The following is a 17,566-nucleotide window of genomic DNA, read 5'->3' as shown; positions in this document are numbered from 1 at the left end:
GTTTTACATCGTCAATCAATGACACGTTCGTTCACAGTGAGCTGCATTACACGCAGGATTGAAATGGTGGCTACAAATAAGTCTCTAACGTTAATTTTGCTCATGGCTTGTCTTGAAAAACGAAGACAATTTGACGATCGCCGTAGGAGAGTCAAAATCTTCTGACACTTCCAGAATTTCGTCGGAGGTAAAATTTGAAACTTCAGATTTTAGCCTAGGAACAGAGGATTCTTTTAGGATTTGCAAAATTTGTCTCAGATGGCCAACTCACGGCCAAAATCGCACAGTGTGCACCCAGCTTTAGGAACATATCTGTAGAAAGTTTTTAATAGGCTACTCAATCAAAAGTGTAAACACAACAGCCAAGCCTATACTAGAATATTTTTAAGTTAATCTTGATCAAAAGGTGGTGTACAAGTATAGGCCAAATATACTTAGACTTTTCTGTCAGTATGTCATGCTTAAGTGCAATTTTAAGTTAAATTTCTGAGAAGTACATAAAAAGTACACTGAAAGTACTTTCTTATTTTTAGTTTAAAATTAGTATACTGATAGTACACTTGAATAAACTTCTTTTCGTAAGGGTAACTATTTTAAATATATTATTATTATTATTATTATTATTATTATTATTATTATTTTGGAAAGTTCAGGGAGAGTGAGGCTGAACAGGACAGGCATATAACGTCTCAGGTTACGACTGTAACCTATGTTCCCTGAGAACAGGGAACGAGACACTACGTCAGAATGACGCTATGGGGAACGCCTCAGGCGTGACAGGTGTCTGAAATCACTATCAAATCACGGCAATCACATTGACCGGCGACAGCCCGTGAATCATTAACGTGAATGATTAACGTGCGACCTGCAAGTATAAAAGGGCGCCTTGCAAACATGACAAACATCCTATCGTCTGAAGGGACTGTTGCAGGCAGGCCCCGAGGCATGGCAGGAAGACGTAGTGTCTCGTTCCCTGTTCTCAGGGAACATAGGTTACAGTCGTAACCTGAGACGTTCCCTTTCGAAAGGGAACTCTACACTACGTCAGAATGACGCTATGGGGAACGATATACCAACGCCACCATGCTAAGGGGAGTGCATGCCCAAAGGCAGTGACAACTGTCAGAACCGGCAATTCAAATGAACGCTAGAACCACTCACCCCCAGGTCACACTGGGCTGTCAGTGACAGCACTCCCTACGGTCATAGCCCAAGCTATATGATACCACAGAAAACCTTCATAAACATAGTTTAGTGAAAGGTCTACCTGGGCCTGCTCAAGGGCCTAGGACCACAACTTCAACTTCTTAGAAGGGGTCCCTTCTAGGGAATGTGGCTAGGGAACCTGAGGGAACCCCAGCCAGTCACTATTCAGGGGAACGTGCCACCTGAAATGCCACCAGGCAGGCCTGACCTGGTGTCACTATATAAGACACTGCAGTCTGGCCACTTCCTGTCTGTCCGAAGACAGAGCCTCTGGACACTTACCTTTAGGAAGGCATCCAACCCGAGGGACTGCGAAGCAGGCAGTGAACCACTCGGACCGGATCTCAGAGACGGGATATCCTGGAGAGTATGACTCAGCATAGTGCTTTACAACCCTTGCCATCGAGGGGAGTTTCTCTACTCGATCCACGGATCAACCCAGTGTTTGTGTTTCAAAACACTAAGGAGGCCTGTGAGGGCCTAAGGACTGATCTAACTGGGAGGCCTCATGAGAGGCCTACGACCGACTGACCAGGCCCAGGAGACCACATACTCATACTGACCCTCAGTGAGGGGAGCATTAGATCTACCTGGTAGGCAACCAGGCTGTAGCAGGATAAAGAGGTTCCAGGAGGGAACCCGTAGCAGAGAATAAAACTTGAGTCGAGCCAGGGCGCAAGCTCACCTTCGGTAGCTGCCTGATAAGGTCTGCTAAACTGAAAGTAAGCGGCCACTAGCTTACAAAACCCAGCACCACAGTGAAACTACTCAGGGAGACCTGGAGAGGCCTACTACCTGACAACCACAGTATGTGGGAGCTCACCTTCAGAGAGGCCTGGTGAAGCCTACTATCTGATAACCACAAAACGTGGGAGCTCACTTTCAGAGAGGCCTGGAGAGGCCTGCTACCTGAAAAACCATGCTCAGTGGAACACACAGTCAGTGGGAGCTAACCTTCCAAGGAGGCCTGGAGAGGCCTACTACATGATAACCACAGTATGTGGGAGGTCAACTTCAGGGAGGCCTAGTGAGGCCTACTACCTGAAAACCACAGTGCATGGGAGTTCACTTACAGAGAGGCCTGGAGAGGCCTGCTACATGACAACCACAAAATGTGGGAGCTCAACTTAAGGGAGGCCTAATGAAGCCTACTACCTGATAACCACAGTACATGGGAGTTCACTTACAGAGAGGCCTAGAGAGGCCTACTACCCGTTACCAGAAAACCACATTAAGTGGAAACTCAAGGTATGTTGGAACTCAACTCCAGGGAGGCCTGGTGAGGCCTACTACCAGAGAACCATGACATGAAGGAGCTTACTTTCAGGGAGGCCTGGAGAGGCCTACTACCTGAAAACCACAGCTGACAGTGGGCCAGACTGGCAGTCCAGTTGACTGTCTATGGGGCTTTGCCTTCAGGGAGGCCTTATGAGACCTACTACCTGATAGTTCAACCCCACTTAATACCACAGTATGAGGGATTTAGCCCTCAGGGAGGCCTAGTAAAGCCTACTACCTGATCACCACAAAAAACGTGGGAGCCCATCTTCAGGGAGGCCTGAAGAGGCCTACTACCTGAAACAGTCTAATCAGCTGGATGTGACTGCTGCTGGGGACTCGCCTAACAGGGAGGCCTGGTCGAGCCTACTAGCTGATAGCGAGTCTATTCTGCTACTTAAACGAACACTGCTGGAACCATACTATTAAAAAACTTTTCCTATAGTTTTGTCCTAGTGTATGTTCCACAATGTTGTGACCCACCTCCGAGGAGGCCTGTTAAGGCCTACTACTCGGCAGTGAGCCTTCTGCCCGAACTACCAGGGCCAACCACCGAAGGTGAGCTGGCCTAAGAGCCCTATTTTAGGGGCTACCCGGTCAAGGAGGCCTGCTGGGGCCTACTACCTAACTGTGCAGCCTTCAAGGCAGAAAAACTGTTACTACAGCGCTTACAGCATCCTGGTACCTAATCACATTGCCAAAGGCAGTGTACTCAGCAAAAAGCAATACCCTCATAGCAGGGGAGTACAACATACGCCACTCTGCCTAGTGGAGGCCCCATTTTAAGGGCCTACCTACTAAATGCATGGGCATCAGCTCATGGCAATGCTCTGGCTTCAAGGGAGCGGAGTTCAAATACCGGAATGAAATGTAGTTAGAACTCCCTGCTCAACCGGAGCCATCATGGTGTGAGGTAGATAATACAGAGCTGAGAATGGATTACTCAAAACTACCCTGCGTTAGCGGGGGAGTAACACCATATGCCCCTGAAATGTTAGACAGGGAGCGGGCCTGCAAGTGGCTCCAAAGGGTGACAGGGATTTGTCCTGTGCCCAGCCTGGGGGAGCGGGGGCTTGCTTGCAAGCCAACCAACTTTCACCCATCGTTCGAGCGGTTCAGCTCAATGGGCTGAGTGGAGCCAGCTCTAGAGGCCTAAAAACAAGTAGCTCTGTTCGGCAGGGTCTGGCAAACTATCACATCGCAGAGCGAAAGACAGCCTGACCCTGCCTGAAGGATCATACCTCAACTACCACCCTGCATTACTCTATCACCCCTGAATGCAGTGAAAGGGGCGGGCCTTGGCCAACAACTCCCATTTAAGGGAGGAGGCTGAAATCTCGGGGAGGAAGCCTAACACATAATGAATGCGGCAGCTATACTTAGCAGAACGCCTCCAACATCCCAAACATAGCCTAGGCCAGCTACAGAGGCGGCCCGGGTTAGGGCCGACCTATAAGCATAGATCTACCTGAGGGCTCGAAGGAGCCACAGCCTACTTGATTGAGAGGCTGTAAAACACTCAACCTACTGACACCTCTTTTGCAGAGCTCAGGGGAGCGAAGTACTCAGGATACCAAGGTCACAAACCAATAGGTAAGACCTAAGATCTATCTGAAGCACCAGCGTCAGTCTAAACCTAAAGCAAAAAAGCTCTTTTTTTTTATTAGGAAGACCAACTACTCTATCCCTAGGTGGCTAAAAGCCCTGAGGCTAAATAGAAATGAGTGGTGGCCCACCACGCATAAAAATGTCATGACAGGAAGGCCATCTCATACTCACACGGGAGCAAAATCTTTTTTTGAGCTTCTCCCTAAATCGTTCTAGCCACAAGCTGGGGGGGGGGGCTTCAGGGCCCTGAAGTTCCAATACCTTACCTCTCATTGCTCCTCTAAGAATGACTCCCTAGGTCTATACAGGGAACAAGGTCTGTAGAGAAATACAAATCAGTGTTAGTATACACACAGAAATTATATTAAAAACCAACCAGTTCACCTGCGGCGTGCGGAGTGAAGACTCGCCAGAGAGTTCTTTATGAACCTGGGGTCCATCACTTTACATGCCTGAAAGAGGCGCTCTCACCAACCAAGCCGAGGCGGGCCATCAGAACCTTGTTCTCATCATAGACCCAGCCCCAGGCCTGGTGTAAGAAACGCCTGGGGAGTCGGGAAAAAGAGGAGAGGGCTGGGATAGTAACAGCCCTCCAGGAGATGATCCATCACTAACGCTGTGATCGTTTGTACTGGATCACCTCCCTCAGATCCTTCTTTTTCCTGCGGGAGTCACGCCTCCTCTGTGACCTGCTCCTACATGGAGGGGGTGCACGAGAGGCGACACTAGCTCTCTGACCCTGTCTACGGCCCTCGGGTCGTGAAGGGCCAGGCTCTCCCGCCTGTCTGGGCTCGGATCCGGATCTCAGCGGTATACAGGTCTTAAACGCCGCTGAGCGCGCCTTCGCCTCCCTGAACTTTCCAACCACCGCCTCCACGGAGGTGCCAAAAAGTTCAGAGGGCGAAACCGGTGCATCAAGGAGAAAGGCCTTCTCTTTCTCCCCGATGCCAGCCAGGTTCAACCACAGATGCCTCTCCGTGGCCACCATTGCCGCCATCGATCGACCGACCGCAGCGGCAGTTTGTTTAGTGGCACGGAGAGAAAGATCTGTGGTGCGGCGCAGCTCAGCCACCGCCTCAGGGGACAGCCCTGCCCCCTGGTCGAGATCCCCCAGCAGGTCGGCCTGGTACGCCTGCAACACCGCCATAGTGTGCAGGGCAGCACCGGCCTGACCCGCTGCCGTGTATGCTCTGCCATTCAAACGCGCTGTGGTCTTGAGCGGTTTGGATGGCAGGGCTGGAGCACTCAGTGCCGACGCCCGCCCAGACACGAGATGGTTCGCAAACGTCTCGTCAATGGGCGGCATCGACACATACCCATACTCGCTGATCCCCTCAACATCAGCGAAACTAGCCCGCTGATGTCGGTGGATCCGAGCAGAGTATGGGTTCTTCCATGCCCTCTCGATCTCAGTATGGAGATCAGGAAGAAATGGAAGGCTCGCCTGAGCTGGTGGTCTATGGCCGGGGAGAAATCGATCGTCCAGCCTGCCACGAACAACTTCTCCCCTAACGCGCCGCCATGGCAGTTGCAACCTGTCAGTGGCGCGTTCCATTACATCCAGCAGCTCAGCATACACGGGGCAGGGTGGCTGAGAGGGTTCAGGGTCCACCTGAATGACCTCCTCATCATCCATCACCTGCCCGTCCTGAAGAGCATCTGTTGCAGGAACAGTAGGAGAAAAATCCTCTTCGTCATCCACCTGCAACTCACCCTCGTCATCCGCCGAATCATCTGAGAGGTTAACAACCCTCTCAAGACGATCGGCGAGATCCCTCTGGGAACCCCATGACGCGAGTCGCCGCTCTGCCTCAGCGCGAGCGGGACCTGAGCCACGAGGTACAGATGGTGAGCCCTCCTCACTCGAGAAGAGGGCTAGACGAGAGCGGAGCGTTTTCAACGCAAAACGCTCACAGTTTGCACAGACAGCTCCCTCAAGAGCCGCCTGTGCATGCTCTTTGCCCAGACAGAGAACGCACAGTTCGTGTGAATCACCCGGCGTCAAATACCTTGGGCACGGATCCGCACACTTCCTGAAGCTTTCAGCCTTCTCCGTGCGTTTCATTTTCTCTTTCTTTGCCGACTTTTCCAGCGATATTTTCAAACAGACAGTCCCTGAAGACGAAAAAGATGTTTGTCATGTTTGCAAGGCGCCCTTTTATACTTGCAGGTCGCACGTTAATCATTCACGTTAATGATTCACGGGCTGTCGCCGGTCAATGTGATTGCCGTGATTTGATAGTGATTTCAGACACCTGTCACGCCTGAGGCGTTCCCCATAGCGTCATTCTGACGTAGTGTAGAGTTCCCTTTCGAAAGGGAACCCTGGGCGAACTCAAATCCATGCCACAGCTCTGACAGAAAATCACAGAAACTCATTTCAAAGTGCCATTATTTTACAAACACGATTTAACAAAAAAGTATCATATCTGCATACTGATAGTCAATCCCATTTGTATTAATTTATCATGGATGCTTCAGTAGTATGTGCAGAAAATGAAAACATTTGTTTTTGGAAAAATAATAGCGGTGTACAGTGAGACAGCAAATAGGATTTGTAATGTAGGAAAGCAGAAGCAATATAACTGCTGTTTGATGAAGATATAACCTGTCTCTAGCTAAGACCTTGATGACATGAACCCCAGATCTTCCCCTGTAAGAACAAACTGCTCCTCTGTTATGCAATCTGTATAGCTTGCTGAGGTGGTTAACCCAGACATTTCCAGTAGGATAACCAGGGAAAATCGCATGCAGCAGAAGAGGGTTATCTGGGGGAACACTGTCAGTGTCTGTACATGAAGTATACAGTAGGACTATACTTTGTTGCTATATAGTGACGCATGTTGAATGATTTTATTTCATCATATGTATGCTGCAAAAAGTGAAAACATGCAATTATTACCGTAAAGAGCTATCTGATCTGACCCTTAAAAATTGACTTTTTTTTTTTTAGATGTTACAACATGAAGCACATTTTAAAATGCACTTTTTTCTGTGCACATAATGTGCACAAAGAAAGTTTATTTATGTATTATGATGATGAAAATGATAATAATAACCCATTATTACTACTGTCTTGGGGTGTTCGATATTGATACAAAAAATATCTAGATATTTTCTGGATTTGTGTAGATAAAGAGGATTTGACAGTATTTTGCCGAGTGTGTTTTTGTGTTGGTACCTTGGCAGGTTTAGGACTGCTGTGGACAGCTGGCTCCTAAAGATTTTGTTATTCTTCATATTTTGTGTGGTGGTTTCCAGTAAGTTTAAATGATTTTTACCTTTTATCTGCATTTTTACCTTTATAAGGGGAATTTATTCTTACCTAATTAAATGTAGCCTATGCATCATTGATGTTATTATGTCAAACTATTACATTTAAAGGTAGGGTAGGTAGGAATTGTCTAAAAAACTTCTTTTCCAAATTTGTTTAAACTTTATTTATATATCAATACATAATTAAAATGTAAGTACTCTGAAAAAGAAAGTATAAAAATCGAGTGTCTGTAGACCTCTCACGACTGTTTTAAAGACAGCTCATTATTTCCATTCACTCCACCCCCTCCCTTCTGGGCTCCTTCCAAAGCCACGCCCCCAAAACACATGAACGCGTGACTCCGACCGCTGAACTGGAAGACGCATTATTTACCTGAGACGAGCGGAGAGGAAGGAGCACCGTGCATGTAGTGACATCATGTCAGAATCACATGTAATAAAAAAATCGAACTTTATCATTATGAATATAAACAAATAAGATGTATTTTAGTACTCACTATCAAGCTAGCATATTGATATTGGTAAAGTTTAAAATATATATTTTTTGATTCGCTAACGAGCTAGTTATATCTATAAGGCAAAGCTAAACACAGGTTGCATTGCATACACGTTTTTCCATTACCATCTGTTACACTGTGATGAAGATGAATTTCGTGTAAGATTCATAACATATATGGTGTTCTGCATGTAAGAGTTTCCATGATGAAAGCATTGTTGACTCTGATGAGGACTACACTCCAGAGACAAGTACCGCATCGTCAGCTCGAGGACAGGTCCGGGGTCGAGGGCGAAGCAGAGGAGGTCGTGCAAGAGGCCGTGCAACTAGGGTCCGAGGATATTGACACGCGTTTTATTCAAAGACTTTTTGTTCATGCCATTGTTTTGCTATTCCTAGGTTCCGTGCCTCTTGAATTCCTCAAATCAAACGGGTGCGCGCGCATATGGGCAGATCCTGTGTGTCAAAAGGGTGGTTGCCATGGTTGCGAGAGAGTGACAGTCACCTAAGCCAATCCTTTGTTTCGTCCCGAATGGAAATAATGAGCTGTGTTTAATGCAGATTAAACGGTCTAGAGTCACTCGATTTTTATACTCTTTTTTTTCAGAGTACTTACATTTTAATTATGTATTGATATAGAAAGTTTAAACAAATTTGGAAAAAAGTTTTTTATAAAATTCCTACCTACCCTACCTTTAATCAATAAATTCAATTAGAATAATTAGAAACAATGGGGCTGTTGCCAATCAAATGAAATCAGTATCAACAAAATCTGTCTTTGCAATGCAGAGAAAACACTGAAGCTGCATCTGAAGTGACATTTAGATGTATTTACACAAACTGTTTAATGCAGCACAAAGGTGACATAAATGCATATAACCTGACATTAGCACATATGAAAAAGTGCATTCATCTTTGTTGTGTAAAGGACTTGTTTCCCTCAACAGTTTATGAAAACACAAGTGTATTTGACCAAAATCCTGTGTGCTTTTCATGCCTTAGAAATCAAAGGTATAAAAAGTACAAAGAAATTACACTCAAATACAGGCACTGTGTCGAGAATTTTCTTACTTTACTTAAAGGGTTAGTTCACCCAAAAATGAAAATTCTGTCATTAATTGCCAACCATCAATATCGTTTTTTGAACCCATAAGACCTTCGTTCATTTTTGGAACACAAATTAAGAACCAGCCATAGGCAGCAACATCATTGCAACTTTCAAGGTCCAGAAAGGTAGTAAATACATCGTTAAAATAGTCCATGTGACTACAGTGGTTTAACCTGCCAGCAGCCATATCACCCTGTAGCCCAAGACTGGTTGCTCACTGAAGCTAAGCAGGGTTGAGCCTGGTTAGTACCTGGATGGGAGACCTCCTGAGAAAACCTGGTTGCTGCTGGAAGAGGTGTTAGAGAGGCCAGCAGGGGGTGGTTAGGACCCACCCTGTGGTCTGTGTGGGTCCTAACACCACTATACTGTCAAAGAGCACCGTCCTTCGGATGAGACGTTAAACCGAGGTCCTGACTCTCTGTGGTCATTAAAAATCCCAAATTTGCCCCTTGGCCTCTGTCCATCATGGCCTCCTAATCATCCCCATATACTGATTGGCTTCATCACTGTCTCCTCTCCACTAGTAAGCTGGTGTGTGGTGGGCGTTCTGGCGCAATATGGCTGCCGTCGCATCATCCAGGTGGATGCTGCACATTGGTGGTGGTTGAGGAGATTCCCCCATCTATGTAAAGTGCTTTGAGTACCTAGAAAAGCGCTATATAAATGTAACAAATTATTATTATTAATGTTATGAAATGACAGGAATACTTTTTGCGTGCAAAAAAACAACCAAAAATAACAACTTTATTCAAAAATCTCTTTTCCTCAACGTCATTCTCCTATGCGATTCACATAGTAAACCCAGTGCAGTGCTTCCGGGCTATATGTCAGAACGCTGGCTAACGATTTGGTACTCAAAGGTATATAGGCTTTTGGCTTTTGTTGTCTGCACATAATTTCCTGTAATATCATACTTTTCTTAAAGTCTTTTCTATTTAAGGCTTTAAACCAAAACCAGATGGTTTTGTTGTTGTTTGGCATTTCAATATAGCTGCATAGATGGTAACCTTCCTTCACTAAAAAGGGACAATGTACACATCCTGCTTTAGGTCAAAGATGATGTTGTGGTTACTGATGAGACTTCTTTTCACTAGGTTGAATGACACTAGGTTGTGGTATCAGTGATACAGGCCTTCATTATAGTGCTTAGTAAAAAGGTGCCATAACAAACAAATATTTAAAATACACTATATTTATGTTGTTTCTAAGTTATTTCGGCGATTCAGTGTGAAAGTATTACAATATAAAAATATATTTAAAAAATGTAATGTTTGGTGTGATTAATCGCGATTAATTAACTTGTATGCTTTGATCAAAAATACCATAAAGGCAATAATATTGTGAAATTATTACAATTTGAGATAACTATTGTATTTGAATATATCTTAAAATGTAATTGTTTCCTATGATGGTAAAGCTGAATTTTCAGCATCGTTACTCCAGGTTCAGTGTCACATGATCCTTCAGATCAAAAGAACAGCATTTATGTGAAATGTATATTTTTGTAACATTATACATGCTTATTTACCGTCAGTTTTGATCAGTTTCCTTGCTGATTAAATGTATTAATAAAAAAAAAATGTCCTGTTACTTACCTTCCCAGCATCCATAAGAAGAAGGTTTAGTAATACTACTGAAGTATTTTACAATTCTGTTGGAAAGTCACTTTTCTAAAATCATTCATAGCCAATTTGCTTGAAGATCCTTTTCACATAAAAGCAACAGGTGTTTGAGTGTGATTGTAATGTTTAATATTGTCTCAGTTCTCACTCTAACGGGAAATGGGTGCACCCAACACCGATAGATGAGATTCAGCTAATTTCAGGTCTTATTAGAAATTAATAATTAATTAATTAAAAAAATATATTTCCTTGTCCAAAATGTGTGGTGTAGAGTAAAAATTACGCAAATGCACTGCTTTATTCAGAGATGATAAAATAATGCAATCAAAATGCAAATGGTATAAATTTAGCATTTCCTCTCTTTTTATTGTGCAGTAGTCTAGTCTATCTTGCTTCTGGTGTGGTTCGGCACATCAAACTCCTTGACTCAACATCTTTCTCCTGATAATTTGATGGTTACAATCTATTCATTTTCTTTCTAGTTGAAATCTTCATGGAATGAGATTTGATATAGAATTCTTTAACAGATACTCCAGATCAGATATCTGCCTTATCTTTTACAGTCAGTCTCTGTTCACCAATAAATACAATGCTTGCATTCCATACATATAAAACTCTATTCCCTGGATTTTATGCAGGCAACCTTGTGGATGAATCCCCTTATGAGTGTGGAAGAACACTTATCAATATTTGGACTTAGATTCCCCCACACTGGGACTACATAATAGCATTTCTTGACTTTCTTGGCTGAAGCTGTTGCTTTAAGACCCTGTTTTCTGGAATATGAAATGACTTACAGGAAATGGCTTTATAACACCCAGAGGACAACATGAGTCTGTTAAAGGTAAATAGCCATGGGAAGACCGGAAAATGTGTGTTTTTAGAGCATTTAGCCTTTCTGGACCTCGTAGTGACAAAGTGTCAAAGAAAACAAGGTTGGCAAGCTTTTAAATCTGTAAGTCAAGCTTCAAAAAGATGTCTTTGAAACACACAAATACACCTTCTGGGTAAATGTCAAATCTTTTACAGTTGCTTTTTTCTTAAAAAAGCAAGTAAAATTAATCAGAACTACCTGTACACCCACTCACTATGTACCAAATGACATTGTTGACATTTATGAGCATCCATGTTATGCTTTTGACCTTAACTAACTATAGAGTGAATAACATACAGCGGTGATTGATGGATGAAAAGAGGAAAAGAGAATGAATGAAAGGGAATCCTTCTTTCTTCATGGCCATCCGACTGAATTGAGTGGAGTGGTCATATCTCTCGCCCCCTGATGCCCGATTTCTCACATGTCAGATTAAGGAAAAGCTTTCTGTGGGAGAAGTGAGGCAGATTTCGGGCTGAAGGTGACTCTCCGTTGGAATTCAACACCATTTCAGAGAGCCCTTTTCATTATTATTGAGTTATACACACTATGACCTGTCAGACTGATTGAATGTTGAGTGTTTGTGTGGTGGGACTTGGTTCACTGAACTTAAGGCTTATTCTTATTCAACTTGCACTCTGTTTACTTTTACTTCTAAAAGCAAATAGCCTGTTCGGCCCGTAGTGACTCCCTGCTCATGTACAAATTGGATATATGATTCTGTGGCTTGAAACACTCACTGCATGTCAGTTATTAATATTCATTCGTCAAATAAGCCTTTTTCATGCATTGCAGAATTTGTTTGTATTTGACTGTGCCGTAGTTAGAATCACTAGTGTTAATATCTGCAATGTACATTTTAAGTTAATTTTTTAATATGTTGTGTATAACAAACTTTTTATTGGTAATGCATATTTTGAGAAGGGTTCTTTAGAGAGCATCCTTGTCCTCAGAAGGAACAGGCTGATGTGTAATGTAAACTTGACTGAGCTGAGGAAACAGTATTTCTATGTTGTCTGTCAAAGCAGTATTTCTCAACATCAACATCCAAACAGCAGCAACAGCCCTTCACATGATTATCACATATTACTGCACATTTCCCTCTTTAACATGAAGTGGAAGTATGAGGTCTTATCTCATACATAAATAAAACATGTTCAGCATTACTTTTTATATCTCATCCATCCACCTGGAAAGGAGTCCAGTTTAAGTTTAACTTTTACTTTGACATAACAGGCAATAATGCCCTGTATATATGTTATCTGTTATGATGAGGCAAGGACGAAGCAGAGAGAGAATCCATACGCAAAACTAATTTAATGAAACAAACAGGAACTCCAGGACAAACAAAGGAACACAGAACTCAGGACAGGAACATGGAAACAGCTACAACAACCGACAAACAACAACTGAAGCACAGAGGTTTATATACACAGGCAAACAAGATAACAAGGGGGTGTGGTTAATCAGAAACACCTGGGGAGACTAATAAACAAGAAAAACTACAAAGGACTACAAAACATGGCACAGGACAGGAAATAACAAGTCCACACAAGACAAGGGAAACACAGGACAGGAATCATGACATAGCCCCCCACTTAAGGAGCGGATTCCAGACGCTCCTCAGGAAATAGTTCAGGAGGATGGTGGAGCAGAGGCGGACCCGGGGGCGGGATGGAGGGCCAGGCCCGTGGAGCGGAAGAGGGCCTGGAGACTGCGGTGGTACGGGAGGCCAGGGCGGAGCAGGCAGTGCAGGCGACCAGGGTGGAGCAGGCAGTGCAGGTGACCAGGGCGGAGCAGGCTTTGCAGGCGGCCAGGGCGGAGCAGGCAGTGCAGGAGGAGACGACCCTTCGGGCGGCCAGGGCGGAGATGACCCTTCAGGCGGCCAGGGCGGAGCTGGCTGAAGAGGCGAACATGGCGTCGAAGCCTCCATGGTCCAATCGCGGGACCTACTGCCCCCCCCCAAAATTTTCTTGGGGACAGCTACGGAGACATGGGCTGGAGCAGGCGCCGGCTCAAGAACAGACACCGGCTCAAAAACAAGCACGTCGACGGCCATCTCTGGTGAGGGCTGAGGTTCTGGCATGCTGGCGGCCATCTCTGGTGAGGGCTGAGGTTCTGGGATGGAGACAGGCTCAGGACTGGGCAGAACCAGCGGCGGAAAAGTCTCTGTGCTGGACGGGAACAGCGGCGAAGGAAGCTCTGGGCTGGACAGGACCAGCGGAGAAGGAAGCTCTGGACTGGACGAGACCAGCGGAGAAGGAAGCTCTGGACTGGACGGAACCAGCGGCGAAGAGGGCTTTGAGCTGGGCAGGACCAGCGGAGAAGAGGCTTTGAGCTGGGCAGGACCATCACAGACTCTGGCTCGGCGGTGGCGGCCATCTTGTCCAGAGACACTGGCTCGGCGGCGGCCCTCTTGTCCTTAGACACTGGCTCGGTGGTGGCGGCCATCTTGTCCGGAGACACTGGCTCGGCGGGCGTGACGTGAACAGTCTCTGGATCGGCAGACGTGACGTGAACCGTCTCTGGATCGGCAGAAGCGACGTGAACAGTCTCTGGATCAGCAGACGTGACGTGAACAGTCTCAGGATCGGCAGACGTGACGTAAACAGTCTCAGGATCGGCAGACGTGACGTGAACCGTCTCTGGATCGGCAGACGTGACGTGAACCATCTCTGGATCGGCAGAAGTGACGTGAACAATCTCTGGATCGGCAGGCATGACGGGAACAATCTCTGCAGACGTGACGCGAAAAGACTCAGGCTTTGCAGGCATGACGCGAAGAGACTCAGGCTTTGCAGGCATGACACGAAGAGACTCAGGCTTTGCAGGCATGACGCGAAGAGACTCAAACTTTGCAGGCATGACGCGAAGAGACTCAGGCTTTGCAGGCATCCTGGGGATAAGAATCAGGCGTAGACGCCTACTTGGTTGGAGATTACAATTTAAAGCTGCTGGATTCATCGTTTGTTCGGTCGTTCTGTTATGATGAGGCAAGGACGAAGCAGAGAGAGAATCCATACGCAAAACTAATTTAATAAAACAAACAGGAACTCCAGGGCAAACAAAGGAACACAGAACTCAGGACAGGAACATGGAAACAGCTACAACAACCAACAAACAACAACTGAAGCACAGAGGTTTATATACACAGGCAAACAAGATAACAAGGGGGTGTGGTTAATCAGAAACACCTGGGGAGACTAATAAACAAGAAAAACTACAAAGGACTACAAAACATGGCACAGGACAGGAAATAACAAAAGTCCACAAAAGACAAGGGAAACACAGGACAGGAATCATGACATTATCCTTGTCTGTCTTCCTGCATAATAACCTTGTATGTGTTTAGAGGGATTTGCATTGAAAATAAAAATAAATAGGCGAAAGGTTATAATAGACAGTAGGTTTGGAATGACATGAGGGTAAGAAAATGATGGCCGAATTTCAACTTTTGATGAAATATCCCTTTAAGATTTATTGTCCTGAGAATAGTGTTTAACATCTAATTATAGATAGCAACTGAGAATTCTAAGGCCAGCAAGAAAGGGTATCTAACATGTGTTAATTGGTCCATACACACACAATATAGAGTAATTTGTTGAATTTCTTAAGCTGATTATAATGTTATGCCGAAACAATCATTTAGTGACAGGCATTTTAAGCATCTTTTAAAGGGCATGTGAGTCATGTTTCAGGCCTTGTCAAAATTATCTTCCTGTTTTCTGAGCCACTGTGCATGAGGAACAATCTAATGAAAGGTATTGAATGGCATCTAGGGGGGATTTGTCTCATTTTCTAGTGCCACTGACAACAATGCCAAATGTAAATCTCTGAACAAATATGGATGTAGTTCTCCCATGCAGAAGAAGGTTAAGTGATCATTGAAAACAAGAGAAAAACACATCAAAGCAAGGTTGCCTCCATTAGCAAGGGGTATGATGCACGTTCTTCAGCATTTGACCATGGGCTCTATTGTAGTTCATTGTATTCCTCTTCAAGTGTTGATTGTGTGGACTAGTGGTCTTCAGAACATTGTGCTGTAGTGTTCAGAGTGGTGTGAATTTGTCCTTTTGAAAAGAGGTCAAGGTCTATATAGTGTTCATCTCAATGGCAGTTGATCAGGTAGTACAGGATTCCCTGGAAGTACATGACAAGAAATGTTTGCTCTAATACACTGAGCTGTTAAAAAAAACAACCATGTTACTAATGATTCTATAACTGGTGGAAAATGTCATGAAAATGTTGGTTAATGACACAGACAAACATTGGTTAATTGACTTGTGACATTAAAGTCCCCCTGAAATAAAATGTTTAGCTTTTTAGCTTTTAGGATGAATATAGCCTTAAGGTTATGAATAAGCTGGTGGGTTGCAAAACAATGACACAATTCGCATTTAGGAGATATAAGCATTCAAAACGCTCCGGTTACGACTGTAACCTCGGTTCCCTGAAGAGGGAACGAGCGTTGCGTCGAGTTTGACGCTATGGGAACGCTTTGCGTGATGACGTCTTGAAGCACATGTAAAATCAGTCCAATGGCGTGGCGGAACGTCAGAGGCGGGTGACGTCACGTACCAGGAAGCTATAAAAACCGGCCCGAAACAGAAAATGACAGCTTAATAAAGTCTGAAGTCGTGCTGACAGGCATGAAGGAGATATGGCAAGGTGACGCAACGCTCGTTCCCTCTTCAGGGAACCGAGGTTACAGTCGTAACCGGAGCGTTCCCTTTCAAGGGAACTCGCGTTGCGTCGAGTTTGACGCTATGGGAACGTCTATACCAACGCCTCCATAGCTACAAATGTCTGTCCTGTGTGAAATCTAGTAGAGCAGCACTAGGATGACAAAACATGAGACCCTGGAGCAGAGTCTAGATCCAGAGAGTAGAACCTGACGAAAGTGTGCGGTGAGGACCAGCCTGCCGCATCACAAACGTCCTGTAAAGAAACTCCTGAAATAAGGGCCTTAGAGGCCGCCATACTCCTAGTAGAGTGCGACCGGACAGCCAAAGGAGAAGGCTGCCCAGCCGCCTCATAAGCAAGTGAGATAGCCTCAACCACCCACTTGCTCATTCTTTGCTTAGACACCGGGCCTCCCTTGTTAGGGGAGCCAAAGCAAACAAATAACTGATCACTTCTACGCCACAGGGCAGCTCTGTGGACATAGGCGTCCAACGCCCGAACTGGGCAAAGCAAATTATTAGCCTCCTGGTCCGCATTCTGGAAGGGAGGAGGACAAAAGGCCTGCAGAACGATAGGTCTGACCACATTAGTGGGGACCTTGGGGATATAACCCGGTCTGGGATGAAGAAAAGCTTTCACCATACCCGGAGCAAACTCTAAGCATGACGGAGCAACCGACAATGCTTGCAGATCCCCTATTCTCTTAAGAGAAGAAATAGCCAGAAGAAAAAGAGCTTTCAGAGTTAGAAATTTCTCAGGAACCTCCTCAATGGGCTCAAAGGGGGCCAGGGACAGGCCTTGTAGTACAATGGACAAGTCCCATGGTGGCACCCTAGAGCGAACTGCAGGCCTCAGCCTCCAAGTGCCACGAAGGAAACGAGATATTAAAGGGTCTTTCCCCACAGACATTCCACCCAAAGGAATGTGGTAAGCACCTATGGCCGCCACATAAACCTTTAAGGTGGACGGGGTCAGACCTGCAGTGAACCGGTCCTGCAGGAACTCCAGCACTGTACCAATTGGGCAGTTAACTGGGTCCAACCGACGGTCACTACACCAAGAAGTGAAGACTCTCCACTTCAGGGCATAAAGTTTCCTCGTGGAGGGAGCTCTGGATTGTAGAATGGTCTCAACAACCTCAGTTGAGAGACCTGACTCTATGAGCTGGGCCCCCTCAGAGGCCAAGCCCACAGGTTCCACAGTTCTGGGCGGGGGTGAAATATTGAGCCCCCTGCCTGGGACAGAAGGTCTCTCCTGACGGGTAACTCCAGAGGATGCCCGTCGAGGAGGGAGACCAGATCGGGAAACCATACTCTGCCCGGCCAACGCGGGGCTATAAGAAGCAGGCAAACCCGGTCCCTGCGAACTCTCTCCAGAACTCCCGGGAGCAGAGCAACTGGGGGAAAGGCGTACAG

At 45.5% G+C, this 17,566-nt stretch overlaps 1 protein-coding gene across 1 annotated transcript; it reads right to left on the bottom strand.

Annotated features, from left to right (window-relative positions):
- Positions 1-799: 799 nt before the first annotated feature.
- LOC311081073 (uncharacterized protein) lies at positions 800-6,157 on the bottom strand (the record flags this gene model as incomplete). The annotated part of the gene is made up of 2 exons (XM_084111469.1): positions 800-4,410; positions 4,477-6,157. The coding sequence occupies one exon, from the start codon at positions 6,155-6,157 to the stop codon at positions 4,703-4,705; it is 1,455 nt and encodes a 484-aa protein (XP_083967595.1). The 3' UTR covers positions 800-4,410; positions 4,477-4,702.
- Positions 6,158-17,566: the final 11,409 nt, after the last annotated feature.

This window comes from Abramis brama, assembly GCF_963993115.1.
Source record: "Abramis brama genome assembly, chromosome: 1".
NCBI classification, from domain to species: Eukaryota; Metazoa; Chordata; class Actinopteri; order Cypriniformes; family Leuciscidae; genus Abramis; species Abramis brama.
This window is presented reverse-complemented; position numbering and strand designations above follow the sequence as displayed.